Raw genomic sequence first — 15,510 nt, 5'->3', positions numbered from 1 at the left:
TATTTTTCTCAAAAGAAGCTAGAGACACCAATTTTAACACGAAATCTCCTAATTTTTAATATTAATCAATAACTACAGATTTTAAATATCTCTAAAAGCCAAATTTGTGAGTCAACATCAGAGGACTTTGGGCTGGATGGACCCATGAAATACTGATTTGTGGCCTCTGGCATAAAATTCATGCTCTATAATGAAATGTTTTTTATTTTCTCCCATCAGCTGTGAAATTTCTGTCTTAAGTACATCACAGGAATTTTTGTTTTGTCACGAGAACATGGAAAGCAATCGGACCTGGATCACAGAAGTCGTCCTGCTGGGATTCCAGGTGGACCCGGCCCTGGAGTTGTTCCTCTTTGGGTTTTTCTTGCTATTCTACAGCTTCACCCTGATGGGAAATGGGATTATCCTGGGGCTCATCTGCCTGGACTCAAGACTGCACACACCCATGTATGTCTTCCTGTCACACCTGGCCATCGTGGACATGTCCTATGCCTCGAGCACTGTCCCTAAGATGCTAGCAAATCTTGTGATGCACAAAAAAGTCATCTCCTTTGCTCCTTGCATACTTCAGACTTTTTTGTATTTGGCATTTGCTATTACGGAGTGTCTGATTTTGGTGGTGATGTGCTGTGATCGGTATGTGGCAATCTGTCATCCCTTGCAATACACCCTCATTATGAACTGGAGAGTGTGCACTGTCCTGGCCTCAACTTGCTGGATATTTAGCTTTCTCTTGGCTCTAGTCCACATCACTCTTATTCTGAGGCTGCCTTTTTGTGGCCCACAAAAGATCGACCACTTTTTCTGTCAAATCATATCCGTGTTCAAATTGGCCTGTGCTGACACTGGGCTCAACCAGGTGGTCCTCTTTGCGGGTTCTGTGTTTGTCTTAGTGGGATCGCTCTGCCTCGTGCTGGTCTCCTATTTGTGCATCCTGGCGGCCATCTTGAGGATCCAGTCTGGGGAGGGCCGCAGAAAGGCCTTCTCCACCTGCTCCTCCCATCTCTGCGTGGTGGGGCTCTTCTTTGGCAGCGCCATCGTCATCTACATGGCCCCAAGGTCAAGCCATTCTCAAGAACAGAGGAAGATCCTTTCCCTGTTTTACAGCCTTTTCAACCCGATGCTGAACCCCCTCATCTACAGCCTTAGGAACGCAGAGGTGAAAGGGGCTCTAAAGAGAGTTCTCTGGAAACAGAGATCAATGTGAAGAATCATTTGGGGTATCCTGAGTGTGTAAGCATGGTTCTCACGACCCTGGGTCCTGGAAATTCTTTTTAGTTCTTTAATTTACCACACCCAGTACTGTTTATCTTTGGACTTCTTATAAAAAGAGAAACTGGCTGGGTGTGGTGGTTCACGCCTGTAATCCCTGCACTTTGGGAGGCTGACCCGGGTGGATTACCTGAGGTCAGGAGTCCGAGACCAGCCTAGCCAACATGGTGAAACACCATCTCATTAAAAATACAAAAATTAGCCAGGCATGCTGGTGGGCGCCTGTAATCCCAGCTCTATTTGGGAGGCTGAGGCAGGAGAATCGCTTGAACCCGGGAAGTGGAGGTTGCAGAGAGCTGAGATTGTACCACTGCACTCCAGCCTGGGCGACAGAGCAAGACTCCATCTCAAAAAAAAAAAAAAAAAAAAAAAAGAAAGAAAAAAGAAAAGAAAAGAGAAAGAGAAACTAATTACTTTTACTATTTAAGTCATTGATACCAAACCTGAGATAAACTTATGAAACAGAAAATCACAATCTAATCCTACTTGTGAATATAGATGCAAACCTCTTAAGGAAAATATTAATAAAATAAGTCCAGCAGAATGAACTAAGGATGTATTATAATGAAACTATGTATACCCTAAAAATGCAGCAACAATTTAGCATTAAAACAAACAACAAAAATAACTTGCCACGTTAATAAATTAAAGGATACATTTCATATGAACATCTCAGTAGATCCAAGAAAGTGTTTGACAAGATTTAGGATCAATTCTTTATAAGCTAATATAGCAGTAAGACTTTTTAAACAGAATCTACCAAAAAACAAAACAAAAATAAAAACAAAGCAGACGTCATGGTTAATGGTGAAATGTTAGCATCTGTCCTTTTCAGATAAAGAATCAGACACAAAAAGAAATCACTGGTTTTTCTTGATTTAACTTTTTGCTAGAGATCCCAAGCAGTACAGTTAGACAAAAAGAGCAAATACACCCATGCATGCACACACACGCACACACACACATGTGAGAAAGAAGCAAATTGTAATTACATACAAATGACATTGCTGTCTATGTAGGAAATTCAAAAGAATTACAATAAATTTTAAAGTCACTTGATACAAAATCAATATGAAAATCTATTATATTTTTAAAGCAATAACAAACAATTAAAATGAAACTTGAAAAAATGCTACCACACTACAACAGGATTTAATTCTGAAATGCTTAGGAATAATTATAACAAAGAGTATACAAAAACTCTAAAGAGACAATTAAAAATTTATTGAGAGACTATGGTAAATAAATAGATATACAATGTGTGGTATGCCAAGTTCTTGGACTGAAAAACATAGTATTACAAAGATTCAATCTCCTTATACAATCCCAATCAGTATCCCAGCAGGGTGTGTGGATGTGTGCAGAACCCAACCAACTAATCTTAAAATTCAGGGGACCAAGGCTAGCTCAAACCCGATTAAAAGAGAAAGGGTACAATGTGGGAGGATTTGATCCTCCAGATATCAAAAAACACTATGTAGTGCTAATAAGTAGAACAGTGTGATATTTATACACAGATAGACCAATATAAACAAACCAAACAGTATAGAAAGCAAATTAGCATGTATTTGCTTTTATTAGAACTTGCTATATTAGAGGTGTTGCATGGCATATCACTGGGGAATGAAAAAGTTTTGAAGTAAATGGTGTTGGGATAACCAAGTCTTTATAAAGATATTCAAATCATGCAGAAAATTCAACTTCCAGTGTGTTCAAGATTTAAGTGTCAAAGGCAGAACTCTAAAGCTTCTAGAAGAGATACAAGAGAAGGATTTTTTTAAACAATACATAACATTGCTATTGTGAAATAATATTTGATATTATAAAATCTTTAAGTTGCGTTAAATAAAAATATTGGTATATGTGACTGGGTTGAAATTAAGAATTTATGTTAATCAAAACAGGGCATAAAAAGTGAAAAGACAAGCCACAAAATCTTCTCCTGGAAGGCTTTCTAATTTATCGGCTCTCAAGCAGTACCTCCCCAAAGACCAGCATATTTCAGAGTCTCATGCATTGTCTTGACTAGGTGACTTTCAATCATATCTCTTCAGTCTATCTTTTTATGGCATTATTAAGTACTTGAAGTTTTTCTTTTTATATATTTTTTTCATATGTGTTTTGTCAGTTTACAATCAGTAATATACAAGATCACTGTACACATCAATTTTGTCTTATCATAGATGTGTCTCTAGTATCTAGAGCAGAACTAGGTACAGAGAAGATTCTCAATAATTATCTGTTGACAGATGAACAGTAGGTATCCCCAGGAAAGTGTAAGCCCATCCACATTCTTCCTGAAACCAAGGAGCAAGCAAGTTAGGGGGAGAGAGATGCACTTTTGTGTTCTATTTATTAATAATTTCTATTTTGCACATGAGAAGATCGAAGAACACAGAGGTTGAGTAACTTACCCTGAGTCATTGAGTTAGCATAATCAATGGAAAATAGGTTCTCTGGCTCCAGAGCTTGTATTGTCTTGTTGTCAAAGAATAGAAGTTTATGTCCAAGATCAGGTGCCAAACATTGTCGAGCTCTAGTGAGGACTTTCTTCAGGCTTTCAGAGGGTGTCTTCCCACTGTGTCTACACATGACAGAGAGACAGAGAGAGCCCATATTCTCAATACAATACTAACTCTATGTACAAGTGTAGCTTACACCAATGACCCAATGATTCAAGACAAAAGATAAACATATCTCCCTTCTACCACCAGGAAGGAAAGTTACCAGGATTGTTGAAGGAGGACTTTTTTTCTCTCTCTCTCTTTTCCTTCTTTCTCTTTCTTTCTTTCTTTTTCTTTCTTTCCTTCCTTCTCTCTCTCCCCTTCCTTCCTTCCTTTCTCTTTCTTTCTCTTTCTTTCTTTCTTTCTTTCTTTCTTTTTCTTTCTTTCTTTCTTTCTTTCTTTCTTTCTTTCTTTTTTTCTTTCTTTTTCTCTCTTTTTCTCTCTTTTTCTCTCTTTTCTCTTTCTTTCTCTTTCTTTCTCTTTCTTCTTTCTTTCTTCTCTCTTTATTTTCTTTATTTCCTTCCTTCCTTCCTCCCTCTTTTTTTTTATGAAGGACACATTATTGTCTCCTATGGAATTCTCAACTGTGAATACTCTATTGGGAATAATTATTATGATATTGAACCACTGTCACTAAAGGGAATTAATATTCCCTTCAACCATGAGATCTAGTGATCATTAATTACCATGTGAGATATGCAGGGGTGGTAGTTTTACAAACTTAACTCTATGGGTAAATAAACAAAAAAAAATTTGTCAAAATGTAAGTAAAAGAGACCTTATCATAAAGGTAATATAGACACTAGGCTTGAAAAACTAAAATTAGTAGGGGAAAAAAGATAAGTCATTCAGGTAAAAAGAACAGCAAGAGTCATCATAATGTGTGTCATCTTACAAAAATTAAGATAAGAGTAGAATAAAAATAGAATTTTTAATTCTGAAATCACCTTAAATTTAAAAATGAAAGCGGAATAGAAGTTTTTTGGCAATACAGTATATGAGTCATTTTCAGATTTTGTTGTAGTGAGAAAATTTTCTGACATAACAATGTCTAAAACCAATAAAGAAACAAGAGAAAACTCTTTTTTGTCTTTCCCCTTTTTATCAAGAAGAAAAATCTTTTCCAGAAAGACTTCCTCTCAGCAGATTGATTGTTTGTATTGCTTTGGCCAAGATTGAGTCAAATGGAAGTCCTTAATCCACTTACTAACAAAGAAGAGGAGATTGAATGCTTGGCTTAGATCAGTCATGGTTTAATCTCCCCTAGCTCATAGCAAGGACCATGTTCTCTGATATCTGCACTGCTTGAGAATCAGTATAGGGTCAGCAAGGAAGTGGGCAATGACCATCGAGCACACAACTGGCTTATCGGCCAAATGGTTTAAATTCTGAAGCTAACCTCCTTAAATCTTGAAAAGAAGTAGGCCTTTGAAGTGTGCAAATTTTCTCATCCATCAATTTTTGGGACCCAAATGATACTCTGTGAACATAAGGCACAATATTTAAAACTATAATGGCTATAATCTGTAAATATAATAAAAAATTATTCTTACGTCAAAGGGACTCCTTTAAGAACCTAATCTGATACTGCTTAAAAAAAAGATTCTGAATTAGAATAAGGATTTTAGTTACAGAGTAGATGCTCTTCCTTCTGCTATATTAAATATATATATACACACACACACACACACACACACTTCAAAACAGCGTGAGGAGTATGAAAACAGTTCTATAAAAATATCTAAGATTGTCAGTTTATCCTTCTAGCCATATGTTTCTTTAAGATCACAAAAATATCTGCAATTCAATTAACCAAATATGTAAGGGATATGATTGTATTTTCCTGTATTGCCTAACTTATTTTCATATTGGGCAAATGTTCTTTTCACACAAAAAATTAAAGTCAAAATGCTTTCCTAAAATATTGTGGGATCTCATTTTTCCTAAATTATTTATCTGTCCTACTGTCTTTGCATCTGTATATGTTAATGAAGAAATTTTGAGGATATTGAGCTATCATAATTATTTCTGGGTGCTGTGACCTAAAATAATTTTATTTTTTTTTCATTGAACTTTTTAAAAATGTCTTTATTTTGTACATGTTGAGCTTAAGTCCTTCCTACCAAAAAGAGGGCAATTTTTTTTTTCCCTTAAAGTATGCAGGGAAACAGGATGACAAAGAAGTATTAAGACTTTTAAGAAACAGGGAACATGAGTACAGATTTCCTGTTTACCACCAGCATGGAGCAAAGGGAATGCACACAGTTTTCTCTTTTGATCAGTTGTATCCCTCATGCCTATAACCTGAACTGTGCCTGATACATTACTGGTATATGATGAACACTTGATTAAGGTAGACACTGGGGGCCAGCACCAACTTTCCAACTGTTGAACAAAGTGCAATGCAATACTGTTGTCCCGTTAATAAGCCCAAACACGGAGACGAAATTGCTGGAGAAGTCTGTGGCTGTAAGAGAGAAAGGCAACATCTCCCTTCAAGCCTATTCATCCACAGTATATCGAGAGTGGCAGCAAGTTAGAAAACTCTCTTTGACAGTATTTTCTCTCACCTGATTTTCTAGGAAGGAAGTATGTATTCATTAGAATACATCAGCTGCAAGTAACAAAAGTCATGTTAATGACTTCTCTCCTCTGCATGGATTCTTTGTGCCAGTTGCTAAGACTGCCTACCTCTTCCACCGCCTCATATGATACATCCATTCCAACTTTGTATTGAAGACTTTCCTTAATAGTCTGCTATTCTCTTTCTGTCTGGACTGGTTCCATCCCAACAATTCCATCTGCCTTTATCTTCAGGTGGACACTCTAGTTCATTAATCATGCCAACCTCTTTTTTGGTTTACTCCTTTGTTTTGATGGAGCACCTCCCACAATAGCTTTGTAAGGTTAAGGTGAGATGCAATCACAGAAGTGATGGTGAAAACAGCCCTTAACATTTCAAATCCCTTACCATTGTTTATATTATTTTATCTTCTCCAATAACCCACTGAAATCCTATGAAGGAAGTAGAATTTTTAAAAAAGAAACAAAAACAGTAAAAACTCAAGCCCCGCAAAGGAGATATTTCTCTCTCAGAGATGGCAAATGTTAAAATATGCTTAGGCCAGTTGTAGGTATGGTAATTGATATAATCCACAAATACCTACTTCAAAATTGACTCTCACTTAATAAAAGTCCATCACCACTGATGGAGCCATGTATACTTTACAATATTTACTATTGCTAAAATATAAAATGTTAATCAGTGTAAATGTAACACTCACAAGAAGTCTAAGACTTTCCATGAAAAATGTTTTGCTCTCACCGTTTCAAAGATTAGAAGCAAAAACAGGCAAATTATGATATGTGTTTGTATCTATAGTAGCCTGTGTTAAATGTCATTATATTGTACTCAACAAAAGGAATAAAATTGTGCTACTCATGCCAGTCTGAACAAATATGCACCAAAATATTATTCTTAGCTCTATCCAGGTGTTGGTTAGTCAAATTTATTTTTCTGTAATAACCTCATGTGAAAAATGAACAATAAAAAATACTAAAAGTAAAATATTACTTAAACACTATCTTGAAGCATTCTTATAAGAAGTGCTTCTTTGGTCTATCGCAGAAGGGAGACTGATCTGGGCTGAAATAGTTGAAGAGGGCTCCATGAGGGCTTTGAAGGGTTGGTGTTATATATGAATTCAAGTGGGTAAAACAAGATTAAACTGACTTGAAACAAGGAATAGGAATTTCAAGAAGGGAAGCTGCTGTAGGATAGCACTTGAATGAAATAGAGTGTGTGCACTGGAGAATAAGGAGATAAGTGGAGGGAAGCTCTACTGGCCACACAGATCATTTTAAAAGAAAAATAACCCCATTAGCCTCCTCTTGAATAGATATATTTTAGCGTTCTCCACAATAGATTAAATACTATTATTGTGAAGTGCTTCTTCCACCATAGTTCAAAAACTAAGACTCTATAGAGAACTAGATTAAAAACAGACACGTAGTAAGAAAGAACTGGAAGGATTTTGCAATCATCACTCAAAGAAAATGAGAGAGAGAGAGAAGCATGCTCATTTTATCTGTAGACCCTAACTTAAGATGAGGAAATCAAAATGTGGCTAAGAAATTTAGAGATGTTTGAGATAAAAGGCACATTGAAGAAATTTAAGGAAGAAGATGAGGTATACCTGAACTGCAAAGTCAAAAATATTTGTAAGTGAGAAATGTGGAATGATTATCAAGAAGTCACAGTCTCTCCTCTATAGTCAAACAGCAGGAATTGGAAAGTGGAGCAATTTTAAGACCGATAAAATAAGTAAGTTTTAAGAGAATTTAATTGATATATTATCTTGAATATTTTGTTTTCTCTCCAAGATCTTATCTCATGAACAGAAATCCTGTCCCCATCCAATTTCAAGTAAACACACTAAAATAAATCCCATGAGAATACAGAAGGAACAAAATGAATAAACATGTGAGATGCTTTGATTGGTTTACTTGCTAACAGAAAAGCAATACATTCTATAGTTTCCTCTAGGGAGAATATGAGTGGATGTAATCTCACATGGTTCTGCTCACGGAATCATTATTTTTGTCTGGGGAGTTAGTTGTAGACAAATGATAATAGAATAAGCCCTGGCTTGCACAAACTAAGTCTATCATAAAGTTCAGGAGAGCTCTGTTGCTGGGTTTCACCTCCCAAGGAGGCCCCTTTAGAGACGAGAATCAATCTCAGTCTCTTTATTCTTCCCTCCTGTCATTGAGGTTTCTTCTAAGCCCAAGGCTATGTTTAAAGAAAAGACTACAGATTATGCCACTGTAAGTAAAACTGATTCGTTGAGAGGAAGTTTGCAGATGGGAAAAGGGAACCAGAAGTGAATGACATTACCAGCTTAAGGTATTTTTGACAAAACACCCCCTTCATGTAGTTTCCTTCTGGCCGTAAGCCTATGTTTGTAACTGGGGTCCTGAGAGGAGCTCTGGGGACCACTACTGGTCCTCACAACCATGGGGTGGTCCTGGTTCCTCTCACCCTCCTGGTCCCTCATCCTCACGTGCCAGTGCCTGGCTTTGTCATGACTCCCCCAGAGAAGAGGAAGAGATACTATCCATGTAGGATATTATCTGGCTAAAGTGCTAAAAAGAACTCCAGCGACTACATGGCCCAGGTGCCTCTTCTTACAAATAAGAAAACACTAAATCGAAGTTACTAAGTAGTTCACTTGTCCTGAAATTGATTGATCTTCCTTCTGCCATTGCTAACTGTCTGCCCTTCTGATTCTTGAACCATGGTCTGGCTAACTAGAACCCACTGCTCAGTTGTTCAAGAGAGAGATGCCATTCTCTCATAGGGCAACCCAATGCCTGTGGGGAAAAGATTCTCCTTCTTGTTTCCTTTTTTAGCAGAGGAACTGTTAAACATATAACGCGTTTCCTTGTTATTATTGGATCCAGAAGTCACCTTCCAATGATTGTTTCAAATCATCAATAAAGGTTTTTATGCACTTATTAAGTGCCTTATGATAGATAACTCATTTAATCCTCACAACCATCCTATAAGGTAGGGTTTGTTACCCACCCCATTTTGCAGATGGGGTAACTGAGGCACAGCAAGGCACAGAAAAGTCATAAATTTAGTGTGTAGCAAAGCCAGGATCTGAACCCAGGCAATAGGGCTCTATCTAGAATCTTTGCTTGTTTTTTTTTTTTCTAAATTATGCTATTCATTAGGATCAAATTGAGTATCAAAAGTAACTACTGAGATGGTAAGTAATTTATGAGTGATTGGAAATATTTGAAAAATCTGTGCTGTCCCAGAACCCCATCTTTGATAGCCATGGCTTCCATTCTGACTAAAATATCAGTAAAAACATTTATTTTTGATTGGTGTTAAATATGTCCCCTTTTCTTCCATAAGATTCTCTCTCTCTCTCTCTCTGTCATAGGCATGGCAGAATAGCACTTTGAGTTTTGAAAACCTGTATTTTCTTTTTTAATATAGGAATGAGGTTACATTAAATGATTCTTTTCATCTCTTCAAGTTTTCTTTTTAAACTTAATTTTATGACTCAAAATAGAAAAACAATGGCAATGAAAACAAAATGTGTTTTTATTTAAATTCAGAAATAACCAAAAATGAATGCAAAATAAATGTGAAAGAGTTTGCAAAACTGTAATGATTGCGTCAGATTTTTAATTCCAATGATTTAGATTCTTGCCTCAATTTTGTGGTCTCCGTAATGCTGTAAATAACAGCTAACATTTATTAAACCATTAACAGGCATCCTAGTGGTACTCATTCTTCACATCAGCCCTTTAGATATCTGTTGTCATCATTTTACAGATGAAAATAGTGAGGTTCAGAATAAAGGACTCAACTTTGTAATGTTCACCATTCAGAATCAAGGTCAGAGTGATGGTCTAAAGAGCACTGCTAAGAATGCTTATCTCATTCTTCTTCAGAGACCACATTTTTTTAAATTACTGCTAATTTTGTCATGCTATGGAAGAACAGAGAACTGTATCCATGAAGGCTTTTTCCTCATTCTGTGCACTGAAAATCTTTCTTTGATGCGTAGCTGGAGTAGACTCTCAAAGAAAACTTCATTTCAGGCATCTGTGTCTTTATTGTATCTGCTCAGGCTTTTTCTCAGAGAAAAAATAATCTGACTTCTGAAACTATAAAATCCGAAATGCAAAACCATGCCAATAATGAAAAATGTGTTCAGCTTGCAGTATACTTTTCTATCATCCTTGGCTTCACAAATGAGCTGATACAACATTAGTTTGTGCAAAGAATCACCGTTATAGAGTTGTCGTCACCCTATAACCCTTGCTAGCAAACTCTTAAAATGTACATTTGACATCTCATGTTACATTTGGTTTGGATGCAGTTCACATCTAATGAAATTAGACTAACAGTTCTATTTGCTCCTTTATTTATTCCATTCCTTCAGAAATCGTTTATTTTGGCTACTGCTTTCTTTCAGAAATGTCATACAAAAAAAAATCACATGTAAAATTCTATAAATACAGATAATTTTACTTATAAAACTTTGATTAGTCAAAATCCTAACCATTTGGCAAAAGGAAGCTCATGATGCATTTGTAATTGCTGAGGCATCCAAGTGCTTGCTACCCTGGGTCCCTGAACTGGGTGCAGAAACACAGAGATGCACACAGCACAGCTGAGAGCCACTCTCTCACATCCCACACCCAGGAATCTGTCTCAGGCTGCCCTCCCTCTGTAAGTTGTGATCCCACTTCACCTCTGGAAGGTCTCCTATGTCTCATCGGAAGACTATCTTTGGAAAGAAATTTAGTCTTTTCAGCTCCCTGTTTCTTTCTTTCAAGTTTTAACTGGAAATTCCCAGAAGTTACTTTATAAATGAGAAAATTTAAAGGCATTGAAATGTAGTTCTCTGTATGATGAACTTCATTTTCTTTGACCTGTGCAGATTCATAACTTGGCTTTGTTTCTGCCCTCGTTCACAATTTGGTGGACTTGGCAATAATTTTCAACCTGATTTAAGATCCACTTCTACTTTTAGTCAATAGACAATGTTGATTGTTTCTCTATCAGGACAACTCAGGGAAAAAATATATGCTTCCATAGGAGAAATGATACTGAAGTTTTTCAATATCTATTTACTTGTTAGGGGTTAATACTTTCTCATAATTTAGTGACATTTCTCCCACTTGAAGCTCTAAGAAAGTCTTCTAAGATTAGATATTCCTGTTAAAACTTGGTAAGAAGACCAGATGTGGTGGCTCACGCCTGTAATCCCAGCACTTTGGGAGGCCAAAGTGGGCAGATCACTTGAGGTCATTAGTTCAAGACCAGCCTGGACAATATGGTGAAACCCTGTCTCTACTAAAAATACAAAAATGAGTTGGATGTGGTGGCGCACGCCTGTAGTCCCAGCTACTCTGGAGGCTGAGGCAGAATTGCTTGAGCCCAGGAGGCGGAGGTTGCAGTGAGCTGAGATCGTGCCACTGCTCTCCAGCCTGGGCGACAGAGCAAGATTTCGTCTCAAACAAAAACAAAAACAAACAAACAAAAAAATTTAGTGAGAAGATGAGCAGAAATAGAGTAAACTTTAATTCTATATTTCATTGTGAAGTTTTTCCAAATAAGAAATGTCCTGTTTTGTTTCCTGTAAAGCATAAAGTTTATTAAAAAACAAACAGATGTGCAAACAATTTATACAAAGGTAAGTTGCTGAGTATTCCTAGTTTGTAGAGGTCATCAGTATAAACAATTTCATGCTTAATTTAAAGAATTTTCCTGCATATATATGAATGGATACAAAAGACATAAATATATTTATATTCTAAAATATAAATCAGGTCATATAATACACATATACATTAACTTCATGTGATGATCTAAAGATCAAAATTGTCCTTTTTCATGGCTGCATGGTATTCTGTGTTGTAATAACAGCCAAATGAAAATAATCTATCCCCAACTGATAAAATTTTAAGTTAATTCCAATTTTTTTAATTTTTTAATTTTTAAAAAATGTTTGTGGGTATATAGTAGGCATATATATTTATGGAGTATATGAGACGTTTTGATACAAGCATGCAATCTGAAATAAGCACATCATGGAGAATGGGGTGTCCATCTCCTCAAGCATTTATCCTTTGAGTCACAAATAATACAAATACAATTATACTCTTTAAGTTATCTCAAAATGTACAATTATGTTATTATTGACTATAGTCACCCTATTGTGCTATCAAATCATTATTCAAAATTGTTTTTAAATATAAATAAGATTACAAAGAATAAGTACAACCTTTTGCTCACTATGCTTCAGGTACATTGTGTTTCTTTCTTTCTCTTTGCAGAAGTCACCAAGTGCTTCTTGTTTAGAGACTTTGCCTTTACTGTTCCCTTACTGTTCCCTGTGAAGAGAATGGTCCTCCTTTAGCTCTGGGCGGGGTTGTGGCCTTCATTGTTTAGGTTCCTTTCACCTCACTCTTCTTGAGGGGGACCTTTCCTGATCATCTCATCTAAAGGAGCCTTCCTCAAACCAAGCAACTTTCGATTATTTTATCCAGATTATTTTTTGTTGTTCTTTTCACAGTCAGTAATTATCTTATTTACAGATCATGCACTCCAGGATCATTTGTTAAAGGATGGATGAAGTACCAATTGAAACTGGACACTATTGTTCTCTTATCAAACTAGCAAAGGTTGAAAATAAAAATACTTAGTAGTGATGACCATGTGGGGAAGAGGCATGATTCTGAGGTACACATCAGTGATACATGATATTGGTATACACTAATAGAATTTATATAGGTATAAATTACTAGAATTTATATTGGTAAATTTTCTGAAGCAAAGCTGGAAATAGATATCAAAAGCTTTGAAATATCAATATATTTAGCACCTGCAAATTCACTTTTAGAATACATTCTCAATTAAAATTCATCAATATAAGCCAAACATAAGTTTGTAAGAATATTTATCTCAATGCTACCAAACATAAGAGAAATAGAAACCAAAAATTTCTGGCAAGAAAAAAAATTCAATAAATTGTAACAAAAAGGATATTGTACTGCTTTTATATATTATTATATATTAATGTATTTCCTTTTATTTTTGTATATTATATATTTACTATTTTGATTTACAGACTTGAAGCTATTTTCTTCCATTTTAATTCTTTCACATATGACTAAATTTTAGCATTAAGTGCTGATGAAGAATTAAATAAAATTCTTGAAATAGAACTACAAACCCTAGAGATGGAAAGTAGGTGCCAGAGGTGCTTCCAGGGAGTCTTGGCCAGTGGCTGAAAAAATGAGGGTTGTAGGAAGTTTTAAAGAAACTACAAAAGATGAAAAGCTGTTTACAAAAGATTTTAAATCTCAAATATGAAAGTAGAATTCATGTGAGAAGGTAAATGGATTGCTAAGCGAGAATATAAAGAACAGAGTGCCCTAATCACTTCATATTGGATAGAAAAATACAAGCATGCCCAGGATACAAAACCACTTTGTACTGCAGCATTTTGTCAGTGTCATCTCTCATTTCACTATGTTAATAACTAAGGATTCCACCCTATAAAAGAAGCAGAGTACCTGAATTCTCCAAAATGACACGTGTTTGCATGCAAGTATGTGTATGCAATAATACAAGATATATTATATTACACCTTATGTTAATCTGTTTTTTATATATAATAAGCATTTTAGCTAAATATTTTTTCCTATTACTCTATTGGTACCGGAGGATTTTTTAAATTTAATGAGCATAATTGAGTGGTTCCAGTAACATATTTGAAAACAAATTCAACAAAGAACTCATTCAAAATAATATATTTCTTAATTCCCCCTCTGAAACACTCAGCAAATATTGTGCATCTTTGGCCCACAGCTCTGACCTTTCTGTCCTAGATGAGGGTTTGTCTTTCTCTGCCACAAGAGCATGGAAGGCAACCAGACATGGATCACAGATATCACCCTGCTGGGATTCCAGGTTGGTTCAGCACTGGAGATTCTCCTCTGTGGACTTTTCTCTGTCTTCTATACACTCACCCTGCTGGGGAATGGGATCATCTTTGGGATTATCTGCCTGGACCATAAGCTTCACACCCCCATGTACTTCTTCCTCTCACACCTGGCCGTCATTGACATGTCCTATGCTTCCAACAATGTTCCCAAGATGTTGGCAAATCTGATGAACAAGAAAAGAACCATCTCCTTTGTTTCATGCATAATGCAGACTTTTTGGTATTTGACTTTTGCTGCTACAGAGTGCCTGATTTTGGTGGTGATGTCCTATGATAGGTATGTGGCCATCTGTCACCCTCTCCAGTACACTGTCATCATGAGCTGGAGAGTGTGCACGATCCTGGCTCTCACATCCTGGTCATGTGGGTTTGCTCTGTCCTTGGTACATGCAATTCTCCTTCTAAGGTTGCCCTTCTGTGGGCCCCAGGATGTGAACCACCTCTTCTGTGAAATTCTGTCTGTCCTCAAGCTGGCCTGTGCTGACACCTGGGTTAACCAAGTCTTCATATTTGCTACCTGTGTGTTTGTCTTAGTCGGGCCTCTTTCCTTGATTCTGGTCTCCTACATGCACATCCTCGGGGCCATCCTGAAGATCCAGACAAAGGAGGGCCGCATAAAGGCCCTCTCCACCTGCTCTTCCCACCTGTGTGTGGTTGGACTCTTCTTTGGCATAGCCATGGTGGTTTATATGGTCCCAGACTCTAATCAACGAGAGGAGCAGGAGAAAATGCTGTCCCTGTTTCATAGCCTCTTTAACCCAATGCTGAACCCCCTGATCTACAGCCTGAGGAACGCTCAGGTGAAGAGCGCCCTCCACAGAGCACTGCAGAGGAAGAGGCCCATGGGAAGGGTGTATGGGCTTTGCCTTTAAAACATGTGATTTGCTGAAGCAAGAATTTTGAATATATTTTGTAGAAGAAGTTTAATATAAAAATGGTGACTGATTAAATTCAAGCTTTGAAAATAGAGCAATATTCAATGGAATATATGTTCTTTAAAATCAAGGAACCATCTCACTAGATAGGAGAGCAAAATTATCAGAATATTTAGCTTTTCCTTTAAAAATGTTAGGACAACTTTTTGTTTTTATTTTTATTTATTTACTTTTTATGTCACAGTGACATTTTATATAATTTCCTGAAACAGGCAAAATGAAACTCTGGTGTTAAAGGAGATAACAGCGTTGTTTTATAAT

At 36.4% G+C, this 15,510-nt stretch overlaps 2 protein-coding genes across 2 annotated transcripts; both read left to right on the top strand.

The window, feature by feature from the left end:
* Nucleotides 1-216: 216 nt before the first annotated feature.
* LOC126951030 (olfactory receptor 2A12) lies at nt 217-1,254 on the top strand. Its single transcript, XM_050784911.1, has one exon. It carries the CDS (start codon nt 275-277, stop codon nt 1,205-1,207), a length of 933 nt encoding a protein of 310 aa, XP_050640868.1. The 5' UTR covers nt 217-274; the 3' UTR covers nt 1,208-1,254.
* Nucleotides 1,255-13,963: 12,709 nt separating this feature from the next.
* Nucleotides 13,964-15,347, top strand: LOC126951025 (olfactory receptor 2A2). The gene has a single exon (XM_050784908.1). It carries the CDS (start codon nt 14,230-14,232, stop codon nt 15,184-15,186), a length of 957 nt encoding a protein of 318 aa, XP_050640865.1. The 5' UTR covers nt 13,964-14,229; the 3' UTR covers nt 15,187-15,347.
* The last annotated feature ends 163 nt before the right edge of the window (nt 15,348-15,510 follow it).

The sequence above is a fragment of the Macaca thibetana genome, chromosome 3 (genome assembly GCF_024542745.1).
Source record: "Macaca thibetana thibetana isolate TM-01 chromosome 3, ASM2454274v1, whole genome shotgun sequence".
NCBI classification, from domain to species: Eukaryota; Metazoa; Chordata; class Mammalia; order Primates; family Cercopithecidae; genus Macaca; species Macaca thibetana.
The sequence above is the reverse complement of the archived record's forward strand: the minus strand, read 5'-3'. Positions and strand labels throughout refer to the sequence as shown.

What these genes read in the sequence shown, in the direction of transcription:
- LOC126951025 (XM_050784908.1), top strand. Translation starts at nt 14,230, where the DNA reads ATGGAAGGCAACCAGACATGGATCACAGATATCACCCTGCTGGGATTC.
- LOC126951030 (XM_050784911.1), top strand. Translation starts at nt 275, where the DNA reads ATGGAAAGCAATCGGACCTGGATCACAGAAGTCGTCCTGCTGGGATTC.